At 49.3% G+C, this 17,500-nt stretch overlaps 1 protein-coding gene across 8 annotated transcripts in view; it reads left to right on the top strand.

Annotated features, from left to right (window-relative positions):
- LOC106570928 (PDZ domain-containing protein 2) overlaps positions 1–17,500 on the top strand; it is a 241,900-nt gene that overhangs the window by 167,053 nt on the left and 57,347 nt on the right. For 7 of the 8 annotated variants that reach the window (XM_045695434.1, XM_045695433.1, XM_045695432.1 and 4 more), the window contains 4 exons: positions 6,851–6,970; positions 10,407–10,595; positions 12,133–12,367; positions 13,884–14,001. In XM_045695434.1, coding sequence (XP_045551390.1) covers positions 6,851–6,970; positions 10,407–10,595; positions 12,133–12,367; positions 13,884–14,001 — 662 coding nt within the window. The remainder of the gene's footprint in view (positions 1–6,850; positions 6,971–10,406; positions 10,596–12,132; positions 12,368–13,883; positions 14,002–17,500) is intronic. The other variant, XM_045695431.1, reaches the window with a different exon arrangement.

Here is a 17,500-nt window from a genome sequence, read left to right as displayed (position 1 = left end):
ATTGGGGTGCCAGAGCAGCGAACAGTTTTGACTGGGCTGAGTGGGAACTGTGCTTCCTCAGAGGTAGGGAGGCGAGCAGGCCAGAGGTGGATGAACGGAGTGCCCTTGTTTGGGTGTAGGGCCTGATCAGAGCCTGAAGGTATGGAGGTGCCGTTCCCCTCACAGCTCCGTAGGCAAGCACCATGGTCTTGTAGCGGATGCGAGCTTCGACTGGAAGCCAGTGGAGAGAGCGGAGGAGCGGGGTGACGTGAGAGAACTTGGGAAGGTTGAACACCAGACGGGCTGCGGCGTTCTGGATGAGTTGTAGGGGTTTAATGGCACAGGCAGGGAGCCCAGCCAACAGCGAGTTGCAATAATCCAGACGGAGATGACAAGTGCCTGGATTAGGACCTGCGCCGCTTCCTGTGTGAGGCAGGGTCGTACTCTGCGAATGTTGTAGAGCATGAACCTACAGGATCGGGTCACCGCCTTGATGTTGGTGGAGAACGACAGGGTGTTGTCCAGGGTCACGCCAAGGCTCTTAGCACTCTTGGAGGAGCACATAAGGGAGTTGTCAACCGTGATGGCGAGATCATGGAACGGGCAGTCCTTCCCCGGGAGGAAGAGCAGCTCCGTCTTGCCGAGGTTCAGCTTGAGGTGGTGATCCGTCATCCACACTGATATGTCTGCCAGACATGCAGAGATGCGATTCGCCACCTGGTTGTCAGAAGGGGGAAAGGAGAAGATTAATTGTGTGTCATCTGCATAGCAATGATATGAGAGACCATGTGAGGATATGACAGAGCCAAGTGACTTGGTGTATAGCGAGAATAGGAGTGGGCCAAGAACAGAGCCCTGGGGGACACCAGTGGTGAGAGCACGTGGTGCGGAGACAGATTCTCGCCACGCCACCTGGTAGGAGCGACCTGTCAGGTAGGACGCAATCCAAGCGTGCGCGGTGCCGGAGATGCCCAGCTCGGAGAGGGTGGAGAGGAGGATCTGATGGTTCACGGTATCAAAGGCAGCAGATAGGTCTAGAAGGATGAGAGCAGAGGAGAGAGAGTTAGCTTTAGCAGTGCGGAGAGCCTCCGTGACACAGAGAAGAGCAGTCTCAGTTGAATGCCCAGTCTTGAAACCTGACTGATTAGGATCAAGAAGGTCATTCTGAGAGAGATAGCAAGAGAGCTGGCCAAGGACGGCGCGTTCAAGAGTTTTGGAGAGAAAGGAAAGAAGGGATACTGGTCTGTAGTTGTTGACATCGGAGGGATCGAGTGTAGGTTTTTTTCAGAAGGGGTGCAACTCTCGCTCTCTTGAAGACGGAAGGGACGTAGCCAGCGGTCAAGGATGCGTTGATGAGTGAGGTGAGGTAGGGGAGAAGGTCTCCGGAAATGGTCTGGAGAAGAGAGGAGGGGATAGGGTCAAGTGGGCAGGTTGTTGGGCGGCCGGCCGTCACAAGACGCGAGATTTCATCTGGAGAGAGAGGGGAGAAAGAGGTCAAAGCACAGGGTAGGGCAGTGTGAGCAGGACCAGCAGTGTCGTTTGACTTAGCAAACGAGGATCGGATGTCGTCAACCTTCTTTTCAAAATGGTTGACGAAGTCATCCGCAGAGAGGGAGGAGGGGGGAGGGGGAGGAGGATTCAGGAGGGAGGAGAAGGTAGCAAAGAGCTTCCTAGGGTTAGAGGCAGATGCTTGGAGTTTAGAGTGGTAGAAAGTGGCTTTAGCAGCAGAGACAGAAGAGGAAAATGTAGAGAGGAGGGAGTGAAAGGATGCCAGGTCCGCAGGGAGGCGAGTTTTCCTCCATTTCCGCTCGGCTGCCCGGAGCCCTGTTCTGTGAGCTCGCAGTGAGTCGTCGAGCCACGGAGCAGGAGGGGAGGACCGAGCCGGCCTGGAGGATAGGGGACAGAGGAAATCAAAGGATGCAGAGAGGGAGGAGAGGAGGGTTGAGGAGGCAGAATCAGGAGATAGGTTGGAGAAGGTTTGAGCAGAGGGAAGAGATGATAGGATGGAAGAGGAGAGAGTAGCGGGAGAGAGAGAGCGAAGGTTGGGACGGCGCAATACCATCCGAGTAGGGGGAGAGTGAGAAGTGTTGGATGAGAGCGAGAGGGAAAAGGATACAAGGTAGTGGTCGGAGACTTGGAGGGGAGTTGCAATGAGATTAGTGGAAGAACAGCATCTAGTAAAGATGAGGTCAAGCGTATTGCCTGCCTTGTGAGTAGGGGGGGAAGGTGAGAGGGTGAGGTCGAAAGAGGAGAGGAGTGGAAAGAAGGAGGCAGAGAGGAATGAGTCGAAGGTAGACGTGGGGAGGTTAAAGTCACCCAGAACTGTGAGAGGTGAGCCATCCTCAGGAAAGGAACTTATCAAGGCGTCAAGCTCATTGATGAACTCTCCAAGGGAACCTGGAGGGCGATAAATGATAAGGATGTTAAGCTTGAAAGGGCTGGTAACTGTGACAGCATGGAATTCAAATGAGGAGATAGACAGATGGGTCAGGGGAGAAAGAGAGAATGTCCACTTGGGAGAGATGAGGATTCCAGTGCCACCACCCCGCTGGCTCGATGCTCTAGGGGTATGCGAGAACACGTAGTCAGACGAGGAGAGAGCAGTAGGAGTAGCAGTGTTATCTGTGGTGATCCATGTTTCCGTCAGCGCCAGGAAGTCTAGGGACTGGAGGGTAGCATAGGCTGAGATGAACTCAGCCTTGTTGGCCGCAGACCGGCAGTTCCAGAGGCTGCCGGAGACCTGGAACTCCACGTGGGTCGTGCGCGCTGGGACCAGCAGGTTAGAGTGGCAGCGGCCACGCGGTGTGGAGCGTTTGTATGGCCTGTGCAGAGGAGAGAGAACAGGGATAGGCAGACACATAGTAGACAAGCTACAGAAGAGGCTACGCTAATGCAAATGAGATTGGAGTGACAAGTGGACTACACGTCTCGAATGTTCAGGAAGTTAAGCTTACGTTGCAAAAATGTTATTGACTAAAATGATACAGTAAGAGAGGTCAGTAAGTCACTAGGTCAGTGTCCGGGGGTCCGACAGGTCAGTAGGTCAAAGGTTACAGGAGCAGAGGTCAGTAGGTCACTAGGTCAGTATCCGGGGGTCCGACAGGTCAGTAGGTCAAAGGAGCAGAGGTCAGTAGGTCACTAGGTCAGTGTTCGGGGGTCCGACAGGTCAGTAGGTCAAAGGAGCAGAGGTCAGTAGGTCACTAGGTCAGTGTCCGGGGGTCTGACAGGTCAGTAGGTCAAAGGTTACAGGAGCAGAGGTCAGTATCCGGGGGTCCGACAGGTCAGTAGGTCAAAGGAGCAGAGGTCAGTAGGTCACTAGGTCAGTGTCCGGGGGTCCGACAGGTCAGTAGGTCAAAGGAGCAGAGGTCAGTAGGTCACTAGGTCAGTGTCCGGGGGTCCGACAGGTCAGTAGGTCAAAGGAGCAGAGGTCAGTAGGTCACTAGGTCAGTGTCCGGGGGTCCGACAGGTCAGTAGGTCAAAGGAGCAGAGGTCAGTAGGTCACTAGGTCAGTGTCCGGGGTCCGACAGGTCAGTAGGTCAAAGGAGCAGAGGTCAGTAGGTCACTAGGTCAGTGTCCGGGGGTCCGACAGGTCAGTAGGTCAAAGGAGCAGAGGTCAGTAGGTCACTAGGTCAGTGTCCGGGGGTCCGACAGGTCAGTAGGTCAAAGGAGCAGAGGTCAGTAGGTCACTAGGTCAGTGTCCGGGGGTCCGACAGGTCAGTAGGTCAAAGGAGCAGAGGTCAGTAGGTCACTAGGTCAGTGTCCGGGGGTCCGACAGGTCAGTAGGTCAAAGGAGCAGAGGTCAGTAGTCACTAGGTCAGTGTCCGGGGGATGGCGTTATTCCTGCGATGTTGCCATACACAATGTCACTGGTTGAAATCCCAACCCCTAACCTTAAACGTAGCCAATCACATCCAACCCAAAGGCTTGTCATTATACAACAGCAGAGGTGAAAGGGTGAAGGTTAAGGAATAATGTACTATCCCCATGCGGAACTTTTCCCTTGAAGGGGAAGGGGATTAAATCTAGCTGTGGTGCTCAGCTCCAGTCCTCTGAAGATCTGCTGTCTGCTGGGTTCCACCCCTTACTTAGGGAGATAAAATGATCCCCATTATTAAATAATGCAAAACGGTATTTCCCTTGAAGGTTTAACAGAAATACAGCACCAACCTAGCCTCTGAAATCTCCCATCTCCTCTCATAGAGATACTGTATCTGTGTCTCTGACCTGGGCCAGGGATCCACGTCTGATCTACCGTGGCTGGATTGGTTTTAAATAGGCTGTAAAGTGAGAGCCTGTTCTGCTCCCTCCTCAGGCTGATGGATATACTGTCCCCACAGGCTGATTTGTGTGATAATAAGCCAGGCGGAAGGACATCCAAGCCCAGACTGGCCTTTCAGCCTGCCTCTCAGCCTTCCTCTCAGCCTGCCGCTCAGCTTGCCTCTCAGCCTTCCTCTCAGCCTGCCGCTCAGCTTGCCTCTCAGCCTACCTCTCAGTTTGGCTGTCTGTCTGGCTTCTCTCCCTCTTTCAGCCTTCCTCTCAGTTTGGCTGTCTGTCTGGTCTCTCTCCCTGTCTTCCAGCCTACCTCTCAGTTTGACTGTCTGTCTGGTCTCTCTCCCTGTCTTTCAGCCTTCCTCTCAGTTTGGCTGTCTGTCTGGTCTCTCTCCCTGTCTTTCAGCCTACCTCTCAGTTTGGCTGTCTGTCTGGCTTCTCTCCCTCTTTCAGCCTTCCTCTCAGTTTGGCTGTCTGTCTGGTCTCTCTCCCTGTCTTTCAGCCTACCTATCAGTTTGGCTGTCTGTCTGGCTTCTCTCCCTCTTTCAGCCTTCCTCTCAGTTTGGCTGTCTGTCTGGCCTCTCTCCCCTGTCTTTTAGCCTTCCTCTCAGTTTGGCTGTCTGTCTGGTCTCTCTCCCTGTCTTTCAGCCATCCTCTCAGTTTGGCTGTCTGTCTGGCCTCTCTCCCCTGTCTTTCAGCCATCCTCTCAGTTTGGCTGTCTGTCTGGTCTCTCTCCCTGTCTTTTAGCCTTCCTCTCAGTTTGGCTGTCTGTCTGGTCTCTCTCCCCTGTCTTTCAGCCCTACCTCTCAGTTTGACTGTCTGTCTGGTCTCTCTCCCTCTTTCAGCCATCCTCTCAGTTTGGCTGTCTGTCTGGTCTCTCTCCCCTGTCTTTCAGCCTTCCTCTCAGCCTGCCTCTCAGCCTGCTGCTCAGCTTGCCTCTCAGCCTACCTCTCAGTTTGGCTGTCTGTCTGGCTTCTCTCCCTCTTTCAGCCTTCCTCTCAGTTTGGCTGTCTGTCTGGTCTCTCTCCCTGTCTTTCAGCCTACATATCAGTTTGGCTGTCTGTCTGGCTTCTCTCCCTCTTTCAGCCTTCCTCTCAGTTTGGCTGTCTGTCTGGCCTCTCTCCCCTGTCTTTTAGCCTTCCTCTCAGTTTGGCTGTCTGTCTGGTCTCTCTCCCTGTCTTTCAGCCATCCTCTCAGTTTGGCTGTCTGTCTGGCCTCTCTCCCCTGTCTTTCAGCCATCCTCTCAGTTTGGCTGTCTGTCTGGTCTCTCTCCCTGTCTTTTAGCCTTCCTCTCAGTTTGGCTGTCTGTCTGGTCTCTCTCCCCTGTCTTTCAGCCCTACCTCTCAGTTTGACTGTCTGTCTGGTCTCTCTCCCTCTTTCAGCCTCCTCTCAGTTTGGCTGTCTGTCTGGTCTCTCTCCCTGTCTTTCAGCCATCCTCTCAGTTTGGCTGTCTGTCTGGTCTCTCTCCCTGTCTTCCAGCCATCCTCTCAGTTTGGCTGTCTGTCTGGTCTCTCTCCCTGTCTTCCAGCCTTCCTCTCAGTTTGGCTGTCTGTCTGGCTTCTCTCCCTCTTTCAGCCATCCTCTCAGTTTGGCTGTCTGTCTGGTCTCTCTCCCTGTCTTCCAGCCTTCCTCTCAGTTTGGCTGTCTGTCTGGTCTCTCTCCCTGTCTTCCAGCCTTCCTCTCAGTTTGGCTGTCTGTCTGGCTTCTCTCCCTCTTTCAGCCATCCTCTCAGTTTGGCTGTCTGTCTGGTCTCTCTCCCTGTCTTTCAGCCTTCCTCTCAGTTTGGCCCCTTCTGCCTCTCTTGCTCACATCACAATGCCCTGGTTGGCTACTGCTAATTGCTGTGTTAATCAAGGGCAGATTGACCAGACAATGTTTACTAGTTTTGGCCAGCAAGTGGCTGTAGCCTTTATTAAATCAAAGGTCTAAATGTTGTGCCCTCTCGTACGTTTTTTGGGATGTAACTGGAACTAGAAAAAAGGCCTAGTTGTCTGATGACGCTACATTGATGCTCTCTAATCTCGCTGTCTCTCTCTCGCTGTCTCTCTCTCGCTGTCTCTCTCTCGCTGTCTCACTCTCGCTGTTTCTCTCTCGCTGTCCCTCTCTCGCTGTCTCACTCTCGCTGTCTCACTCTCGCTGTCTCACTCTCGCTGTCCCTCTCTCGCTGTCCCACTCTCGCTGTCTCACTCTCGCTGTCTCACTCTCGCTGTCTCTCTCTCGCTGTCTCTCTCTCGCTGTCTCTCGCTGTCTCTCTCTCGCTGTCTCTCTCTCACTGTCTCTCTCGCTGTCTCTCTCTCGCTGTCTCTCTCTCGCTGTCTCTCTCTCGCTGTCTCTCTCTCGCTGTCTCTCTCTTACTGTCACTCTTGCTGTCCCTTTCGCTGTCTCTCTCGCTGTCTGTCTTTCCGTCTCTCCGTCTCTCTGTCTCCCTGTTGCTCTCGCTGTCCCTCTCGCTATCTCTCTCGCTGTCTGTCTTTCCGTCTCTCGGTCTCTCTGTCTCCCTGTCGCTCTCGCTGTCCCTCTCGCTGTCTCTCTCGCTGTCTGTCTTTCCGTCTCTCCGTCTCTCTTTCTCCCTGTCTCCCTGTCTCATTGTCTCTGTCTGTAGGAGTATCAGATAGTTAAGAAATCAGCTCGCTCCCTGAGCACCGTTCAAGTGGAGTCTCCATGGCGACTGGCCCAGCCGTCTATTATATCCAACATAGTCCTCATGAAAGGACAGGGCAAGGTGGGTACTACACCATACACTATACACTACACTACACTACACTACACTACACTACACTACACTACAGGACAGGGCAAGGTGGGTACTTCACCATACACTATACACTACACTACACTACACTATACTACAGGACAGGGCGAGGTGGGTACTTCACTATACACTACACTACACTACACTACACTATACTACACTATACTACAGGACAGGGCAAGGTGGGTACTTCACCATACACTATACACTACACTACACTACACTACACTACACTACACTACACTATACTACAGGACAGGGCAAGGTGGGTACTTCACCATACACTATACACTACACACTATACACTACACTATACTATACACTACACTATACACTACACTATACTACACTACACTACACTACACTACACTACACACTATACACTACACTGCACTACACTACACTATACTACACTACACACTACACTACACTATACTACACTACACTATACACTACACACTATACACTACACTATACACTACACTACACACTATACACTACACTATACTATACTATACACTACACACTATACACTACACTATACTATACACTACACACTATACACTACACTATACTATACTATACACTACACACTATACACTACACTATACTATACACTACACACTATACACTACACTACACACTACACTATACTATACACTATACACTACACTATACACTATACACTACACTACACTACACACTGCACTATACTATACTATACTATACTATACACTACACTATACACTACAGGACAGGGCAAGGTGAGCACTACACTATACACTACACTATACACTACACTACACTATACACTATACTACACTATACACTACACTATACTACACGACACACTATACACTACACTATACACTACACTACACACTATACTATACTATACACTACACTATACACTACACTATACACTATACACTACACTACACTACACACTGCACTATACTATACTATACACTACACTATACACTACAGGACAGGGCAAGGTGAGCACTACACTATACACTATACACTACACTACACTATACACTATACTACACTATACACTACACTATACTACACTACACACTATACACTATACTACACTATACACTACACTATACTACACTATACACTACACTATACACTATACTACACTATACACTATACTACACTACACACTATACACTATACTACACTATACACTACAATATACACTACACTACACTACACTAAAGGACAGGGCAAGGTGGGTACTATACCATACTATACACTATACACTACACTATACTACACACTATACACTACACTACACTACACTATAATACACACTATACTATACTACAGGACAGGGCAAGGTGAGCACTACACTATACTACACTATACTACACTATACACTACACTATACTACACTATACACTACAATATACTACATTATACTACACTATACACTATACACTATACTACACCATACACTACACTATACTACACTACACTATACTACACTACACTATACACTACACTAAAGGACAAGGCAAGGTGGGTAATATACCATACTATACACTACACTACACTATACTACACTATACTACACTATACACTACACTATACTACACTATACACTACACTATACTACACTATACACTACACTATACTATACACTATACACTACACTACACTATACTATACTATACACTACACTATACTATACTACAGGACAGGGCAAGGTGAGCACTACACTATACTACACTATACACTACACTATACACTATACTATACTACAGGGCCGGGCAAGGTGAGCCCTACACACACACACACACACACACACACACACACACACATGCTCATCTCACCCCCCAGACATACAGTCCTTCTCTCATCCCCCCCAGACATACAGTCCTTCTCTCACCCCCCAGACATACAGTCCTTCTCTCACCCCCCAGACATACAGTCCTTCTCTCATCCCCCCCAGACATACAGTCCTTCTCTCACCCCCCAGACATACAGTCCTTCTCTCACCCCCCAGACATACAGTCCTTCTCTAACCCCCCCAGATATACAGTCCTTCTCTCACCCCCCAGACATACAGTCCTTCTCTCACCCCCAGACATACAGTCCTTCTCTCACCCCCCCAGACATACAGTCCTTCTCTCTCCCCCCAGACATACAGTCCTTCTCTCACCCCCCAGACATACAGTCCTTCTCTCTCCCCCCAGACATACAGTCCTTCTCTAACCCCCCAGACATACAGTCCTTCTCTAACCCCCCAGACATACAGTCCTTCTCTAACCCCCCAGACATACAGTCCTTCTCTAACCCCCCAGACATACAGTCCTTCTCTAACCCCCCCAGACATACAGTCCTTCTCTAACCCCCCAGACATACAGTCCTTCTCTAACCCCCCAGACATACAGTCCTTCTCTCACCCCCCAGATATACAGTCCTTCTCTCACCCCCCAGACATACAGTCCTTCTCTCACCCCCCCCAGACATACAGTCCTTCTCTCACCCCCCAGACATACAGTCCTTCTCTCATCCCCCAGACATACAGTCCTTCTCTCACCCCCCCCCAGACATACAGTCCTTCTCTCATCCCCCCAGACATACAGTCCTTCTCTCACCCCCCAGATATACAGTCCTTCTCTCACCCCCCAGATATACAGTCCTTCATGATAAACATCCTTCTCTCACCCCCCAGACATACAGTCCTTCTCTCACCCCCCAGATATACAGTCCTTCTCTCACCCCCCCAGACATACAGTCCTTCTCTCACCCCCCCAGACATACAGTCCTTCTCTCACCCCCCAGACATACAGTCCTTCTCTCACCCCCCCCCAGACATACAGTCCTTCTCTCTCCCCCAGACATACAGTCCTTCTCTCACCCCCCCAGACATACAGTCCTTCTCTCACCCCCCCTGACATACAGTCCTTCTCTCTCCCCCCAGACATACAGTCCTTCTCTCACCCCCCCCCCCAGACATACAGTCCTTCTCTCACCCCCCCAGACATACAGTCCTTCATGCTAAACATCTTTGACAGACCTGAAAACAGAGAAGCATGACATTGGAATTGAGTTGTATATTGTATAAAAGTACCATCCTATTCATCTTGGTATATTTTAGTCAGAAAGCTTGATTCAATTTCACAGTGAATGTGTTTGTATGTTGAAACAGTCTGCAGGGTCTACAGAAGCCAAGTCCTTTCATGTGTTTGTGTGTGGTTGGGTACATACCTGGTACGCACATGTAACGAGTCTGACTTTCTGTCAGCCAGTCAAGCTGTTAGTACTTTCTACAGTTTGGTTCAGAATGAAGTGTCGGGTTTGTAGGCCCTGGGGGTTCAGACGGTATTGTTGGTAGTTGGTTCTACTCGGGTTGTTGTGAAACCTTTGTGTGTGTGTGTGGGTTTGTTAGGGACTGGGGTTCAGCATCGTCGGTGGTCAGGACTCTGCCCGAGGAAGGATGGGGATCTTTGTCAAGACTATCTTCTCTAACGGAGCAGCGGTCGCAGACGGAAGACTGAAAGAGGGAGATGAGATTCTGGAGGTGAATGGAGACTCTCTCCAGGGCCTGACCCACCAGCAGGCCATCCAGACCTTCAAGGTAAACAGAAACAGTCTGGGTTATGGTTAGTACAGGGTTAGAATGAAGGTTTAGGCCATCCAGACCTTCAAGGTAACAGTCTGGGTTAGGGTTAGGGTTAGGAATAGGGTTAGGGTTAGGGTTAGGAATAGGGTTAGGGTTAGGAATTGGGTTAGGGTTAGGGTTAGGAATAGGGTTGTCCTAAGTTCCCTGGTTTTTCAGAAATCCCTTTTTGAAGGATAACCTTTGAAACAGAAGTGGTGCATCTCAGTGGCTTTTGACCAATCAATGAGAGAGTCAGACCTGAAATCAGTATGACGCTCTGATCTTGTTAATGTTGTTGTCGTTGTGGTTTTGGTCTTAACACTGTGTCTCTGATCCTGTCTCTGGTCCTGTCTCTGGTCCTGTGTCTGGTCCTGTCTCTGTGTCCTGTCTCTGTGTCCTGTCTCTGGTCCTGTCTCTGGTCCTGTCTCTGGTCCTCTCTCTGGTCCTGTCTCTGTGTCCTGTCTCTGGTCCTGTCTCTGGTCCTGTCTCTGGTCCTGTCTCTGTGTCTTTCTCTGGTCCTGTCTCTGTGTCCTGTCTCTGGTCTTGTCTCTGGTCTTGTCTCTGTGACTGTCTCTGGTCCTGTCTCTGGTCCTGTCTCTTGTCCTGTCTCTGTGTTTTTCTCTGGTCCTGTCTCTGGTCCTGTCTCTGGTCCTATCTCTGGTCCTATCTCTGGTCCTGTCTCTGGTCCTGTCTCTGTGACTTTCTCTGGTCCTGTCTCTTGTCCTGTCTGTGGTCCTGTCTCTGTGTCTTTCTCTGGTCCTGTCTCTTGTCCTGTCTCTGTGTCTTTCTCTGGTCCTGTCTCTGTGTCCTGTCTCTGTGTCCTGTCTCTGGTCCTGTCTCTGTGTCTCTCTCTGGTCCTGTCTCTGGTCCTGTCTCTGTGTCCTGTCTCTGGTCCTGTCTCTGGTCCTGTCTCTGGTCCTGTCTCTGTGACTTTCTCTGGTCCTGTCTCTGTTTCTTTCTCTTGTCCTGTCTCTGGTCCTGTCTCTGTGTCTTTCTCTGGTCCTGTCTCTGTGTCCTGTCTCTGGTCCTGTCTCTGGTCCTGTCTCTGGTCCTGTCTCTGTGTCCTGTCTCTGTGTCTTTCTCTGGTCCTGTCTCTGTGTCCTGTCTCTGGTCCTGTCTCTGTGTCCTGTCTCTGGTCCTGTCTCTGGTCCTGTCTCTGGTCCTGTCTCTGGTCCTGTCTCTGTGTCTTTCTCTGGTCCTGTCTCTGTGTCCTGTCTCTGGTCCTGTCTGGCCTTGTCTCTGGTCCTGTCTCTGTGTCCTGTCTCTGGTCCTGTCTCTGTGTCTGTCTCTCGTCCTGTCTCTGGTCCTGTCTCTATGTCTTTCTCTGGTCCTGTCTCTTGTCCTGTCTCTGGTCCTGTCTGGCCTTGTCTCTGGTCCTGTCTGGTCCTGTCTCTGGTCCTGTCTTTGGTCCTGTCTCTGTGTCCTGTCTCTGTGTCTTGTCTCTGTGTCCTGTCTCTGGTCCTGTCTGGTCTTGTCTCTGGTCCTGTCTGGTCCTGTCTCTGGTCCCCTGCAGCAGCTGAAGAAGGGTGTGGTGACTCTAACAGTACGGACACGTCTCCGCAGCCCCAGCCTGACGCCGTGCCCCACCCCCACCCTTCTCAGCCGCTCCTCTTCCCCGAACTCCAACGCCAGCGGGGGCAACCCCACCCCAGTACCCCCCACCTTCGACGAACCCCCAGAAACCCGCAAGGGACCCCCAGGTCCTGGCCCCAAGGACCGCATCATCATGGAGGTTACACTCAACAAAGGTACCTGACAGAGTAGGGTTGAACTGAGTGGGGTTTATTTCAGTTGAGTTGTTTAGCTCAGTTCAGTCGGGTGTTAGATTGTTTTTTGTTGATTTGAGTTGACATTAGTTTAGTAAGATATTAAATACCCCATTATATCTATTCTTTACTATTCTTACTGTCTAAACTATTCCAAGTGGCAGTGGTAAAGAATGGTGTCAGGAGATGCTATGGGCCTACAGTTTAGTAGCCACACTCCAAAATCCGCTCACCAACTCACTGTCCTGCCAGGGTCAAAAACCTGTCCTGCCAGGGTCCTAACATGTCCTGCCAGGGTCCTAACATGTCCTGCCAGGGTCAAAACCTGTCCTGCCAGGGTCAAAAACCTGTCCTGCCAGGGTCCAAACCTGTCCTGCCAGGGTCAAAAACCTGTCCTGCCAGGGTCCAAACCTGTCCTACCAGGGTCCAAACCTATCCTGCCAGGGTAAAAAACCTGTTAGTCTTGGAACACAGCAGATAACATTTTATAAACAAGAGACTGTCCTGCCAGGGTCCAAACTTGTCCTGCCAGGGTCCAAACCTGTCCTGCCAGGGTCCAAACCTGTCCTACCAGGGTCCAAACCTATCCTGCCAGGGTAAAAAACCTGTTAGTCTTGGAACACAGCAGATAACATTTTATAAACAAGAGACTGTCCTGCCAGGGTCCAAACTTGTCCTGCCAGGGTCCAAACCTGTCCTGCCAGGGTCCAAACCTGGCCTGCCAGGGTCCAAACCTGTCCTGCCAGGGTCCAAACCTGTCCTGCCAGGGTCCAAACCTGTCCTGCCAGGGTCCAAACCTGTCCTGCCAGGGTCCAAACCTGGCCTACCAGGGTCCAAACCTGTCCTGTCAGGGTCCAAACCTGTTAGTCTTGGAACACAGCAGAGTAATTTTGGGGGAAATTAAGGATTGCTAAATACCTGGAGGTGTTATTGTCAGTTCAGCAATAAAGCTGAAACCCCACCCCAGTTTTGGTAAACAACTAAAGGACGGGGCTGGAGAAATGTAACCACTCTCAAATTAATAGACAGAGCTATGAATACAAGGACTGACAATCCATGATATCACTATTGTAGTTTTAATCATGTTTTGAGGCTATACAGTGTTTGTTTACAAACATCCTCCCTGTGTCCTTGACTCTAATCTACTGTTCTTGTTGTCTTTGTGTCCTGTGTGTGTGTGTGTGTGTGTGTGTGTGTGTGTGTGTGTGTGTGTGTGTGTGTGTGTGTGTGTGTGTGTGTGTGTATGTGTGTGTGTATGTGTGTGTATGTGTGTGTATGCTGTGTGGTATGTGTGTGTGTGTGTGTGTGTGTGTGTGTGTGTGTGTGTGTGTGTGTGTGTGTGTGTGTGTGTATGTCCTGTGTGTGTGTGTATGTGTGTTTGTGTATGTCCTGTGTGTGTGTGTGTGTGTGTGTGTGTGTGTGTGTGTGTGTGTGTGTTTATGTATGTCCTGTATGTCGTGTGTGTGTGTGTGTGTGTGTGTGTGTGTTCCTCTGTCAGAGCCCGGGGTGGGTCTGGGTATAGGGACCTGCTGTCTAACTCTAGAGAACAGTCCTCCAGCCATCTATATCCACAGTCTGGCCCCTGGCTCTGTCGCCAAGATGGATGGACGACTCAGGTACGTCCCCATTAGTCTCTCCACACAACCCCCACTCCTTTAGTCACAGATCTAGGATCATCTCATACTCTGTCTCTCCTCACAACCCCACTCCTTTAGTCACAGATTTAGGATCATCTCATACTCTGTCTCTCCTCACAACCCCCACTCCTTTAGTCACAGATCTAGGATCATCTCATACTCTGTCTATCCTCACAACCCCACTCCTTTAGTCACAGATCTAGGATCATCTCATACTCTGTCTCTCGTCACAACCCCACTCCTTTAGTCACAGATCAGTGGAGGCTGGTTTGACTTTAAATCGGAGGACAGCTCATTGTAATGGCTGGAATGGTATGTTTAACCGATGTGTTTGATGCCGTTCCATTCATTACATTACAGTCATAACAGCGAGCCTCCGACATAAAGCGACATCAGCCTCCTCTTCGTCAGAAGATATGTTGAAATCGCTGTCGGAAAAAGTGGACCAATATGCAGCGGATTGCGTGCTCATCATAATTTATTATAATGTGAACACCACGAACAAAACAAGAAAACAATGTCCGCCAGGAACAGTATAGCAGGCTACACACGTATAGGAGTGCTAAAAACAACTACCCACAAACAACAAGACCAAACACACCCTAATATATAGGACTACAATCAAAGACAACTAGAAAACACCTGCCTTCAATTGAGAGTCCATACCCCAATTACCTAACATAGAAACAGAACAGATAGAAAACCCATAGAAACACAAACATAGAAAAGAAACCCAAAACCCCGGAATACATAAACTAATTACCCTCTGCCACGTCCTGACCAAACTACAATAACAAATAATCCTCTATACTGGTCAGGACGTGACACCACTGGCACACATCCACACGTTAAAGTCATTTATCAGCAGGAGAAATGCCAAACTGACCTCAGGGCAGAGAAGCCTCACCTTAAATTAAAGAAAGATATAAAAAAATATATATATATTTTTAGAAATAAAATATAAGGAAATATAATGAGAAATGGTGAGAAGTACAGGTGTAGGATCTTCATTACATCACTATATGCAGATGAGCTTCTTGACATAAAGTTAGTGAAAACCCAAACTAACACACGGTTATAGTTACAGGATTCTACTTGTCGTCATGTGATCTCGTTTTTTCCCAGCTAATAGCCTAACCACCGGATCAAACAACATTATAGATTAAACGTTCAAATCTTGTTGCTGCAGGATTTATTTTTGCTACGAGAATATACTGGTCAATATTCAGATTGAAGAGATGGTCCCGACGGAGAAGGGCGACATCCTACGACTTCCAACCCGTCTTTGGTATTTAGTGACTTTTTACGTGTTTATCTTAATTTTTTTTACAGAAATGTCATACTATTATCACATATGACCCGCCAAGTAGTTCTGGACATCAGATCGACAGTTACTAACCTCGATTTCGACTTCAAATCCGACTCAGCTGTTCCCTTGTTCAAACCGGACACCATTCCTTTGTTTCGCAGCCGTACATGTGGGAGACATGCCGACATCCCGGTGAGAGGAAGAGAATATTGACCAGCACTCCCCTCCGTTCTATTGGCAAATGTCCAGTCACTGGAGAATAAGATGGATATAAACAAACAAGAAACTGCTCACGAAGAGACAGAGTTTCTGATAGGCGGAGACTTTAACTTCGGGAGACTTAAAACCGTTCTACCTCACATCTACTAACACGCCTCCTACCACGCCAGTAGGGACACTAGAACTCTAGACCACTTTTATTCCACCAACAGAAACACATACAAGGCCTTCCCTCGTCCTACCTTCAGCAAATCTGACCACGACTCCATTCTCCTGCTTCTTGTTTACAAACAAAAGCTAATTTAGGAAGGACCAGTGACTCGCTCAATACAGAAGTGTTCCGATGAAACAGACACAAAGCTACAAGACTCTTTTGCTAGTACCAGACTGGGATATGTTCCGGGATTCATCCGATAGCGTTGAGGAGTTTACCACATTAGTCATGGGCTGCTTAGACGACGTCGTCCCCACAGTGACTATACAAATGTATCCAAACCCAAAAAACGGATTACAAAGGGAAACCCAACCTTTGGACGCATAAACTCCCAAATGAGCGGAATGCTTTTATGCTCGCTTCGAGGAATACAACATTGAGTCTTGCGTGAAAACCCCTGTTGTTCCGGATGACTGTGTGATTTTGCTCTCCGTGGCCAATGTGAGTAAAACATTTAACCAGGTTAACACTCTCAAGGCCGCCGGGCCAGAAGGAATACCAGGGCGTGTTCTCAAAGCATACACAGACCAGCTGGACAAGTGTCTTCACAGATATTTTCAATCTCTCCTTGTCCCAGTCTGTAATCCCAACATGTTTCAAGCTGACCACCATTGTCCCTATTCCCAAGAACTACAAGGTAACCTGCCTAAATGACTACATCGCCCTGTAGCACTCACATCTGTAATTGTGAAGTGCTTTGAAAGGCTGGTCATGACACACATCCAACACCATCATCCCAGAAACCCTGGACCCATTCCAATTCGCATAACGACCCAACAGATCCACAGATGATGCATTCCCAATTGCATTTCACACTGCCCTCTGCCACATGAAAAAGTTGGTAAATAACTGGGGTGGCAGGGGAAATAAATAAGATGGCAAGTAGTGGTTAGAGCGTTGGGCCAGTAACCGAAACGTTGCTGGTTTGAATACCCGAGCCGCAAGGTGAAAAATCTTTCGATGTACCCTTGAGCAAATTCACTTATGTTGGTACTGATGCTGATGCCTAGTCACCTTACCCTGTCTTCATCTACATATCTATCTCAAATACCTCATACCCCTGCCTCATACCTCTGCACACAGCGTCAATACAGGACTGAGATCGAATCGTACTACACTGGCTCCGATGCTTGTCGGATGTGGCAGGGCTTGCAAACTATTACAGACTACAAATGGAAGCACGGCCGAGAGCTGTCCAGTGACACAAGCCTACCAGATGAGCTAAATAACTTCTATGCTCGCTTCGAGGCAAGTAACACTGAAACATGCATGAGAGCATCAGCTGTTCCGGACGACTGTGTGATCATGTTCTCCGCAGCCGATGTGAGTAAGACCTTTAAACAGGTCAACATTCACAAGGCCGCAGGGCCAGACGGATTACCAGGACGTGTACTGCGAGCATCCGCTGACCAACTGGCAAGTGTCCTCACTGAGATGTTTAACCTCTCCCTGTCTGAGTCTGTAATACCAACATGTTTCAAGCAGACCACCAAAGTCCCTGTGCCAAAGAACACTAAGGTAACCTGCCTAAATGACTACCGACCCGTAGCACTCACGTCTGTAGCCATGAAATGCTTTGAAAGGCTGGTCATGGTTCACATCAACACCATTATGCCAGAAACCCTAGACTCACTCCAATTTGCATTCCTCCCCAGCAAGTCCACAGATGATGCAATCTCTATTGCACTCCACACTGCCCTTTAACACCTAGACAAAAGGAACAACCACGTGAGAAT

Source organism: Salmo salar, chromosome ssa15, assembly GCF_905237065.1.
Source record: "Salmo salar chromosome ssa15, Ssal_v3.1, whole genome shotgun sequence".
Lineage (NCBI taxonomy): Eukaryota > Metazoa > Chordata > Actinopteri > Salmoniformes > Salmonidae > Salmo > Salmo salar.
The sequence above is the reverse complement of the archived record's forward strand: the minus strand, read 5'-3'. Positions and strand labels throughout refer to the sequence as shown.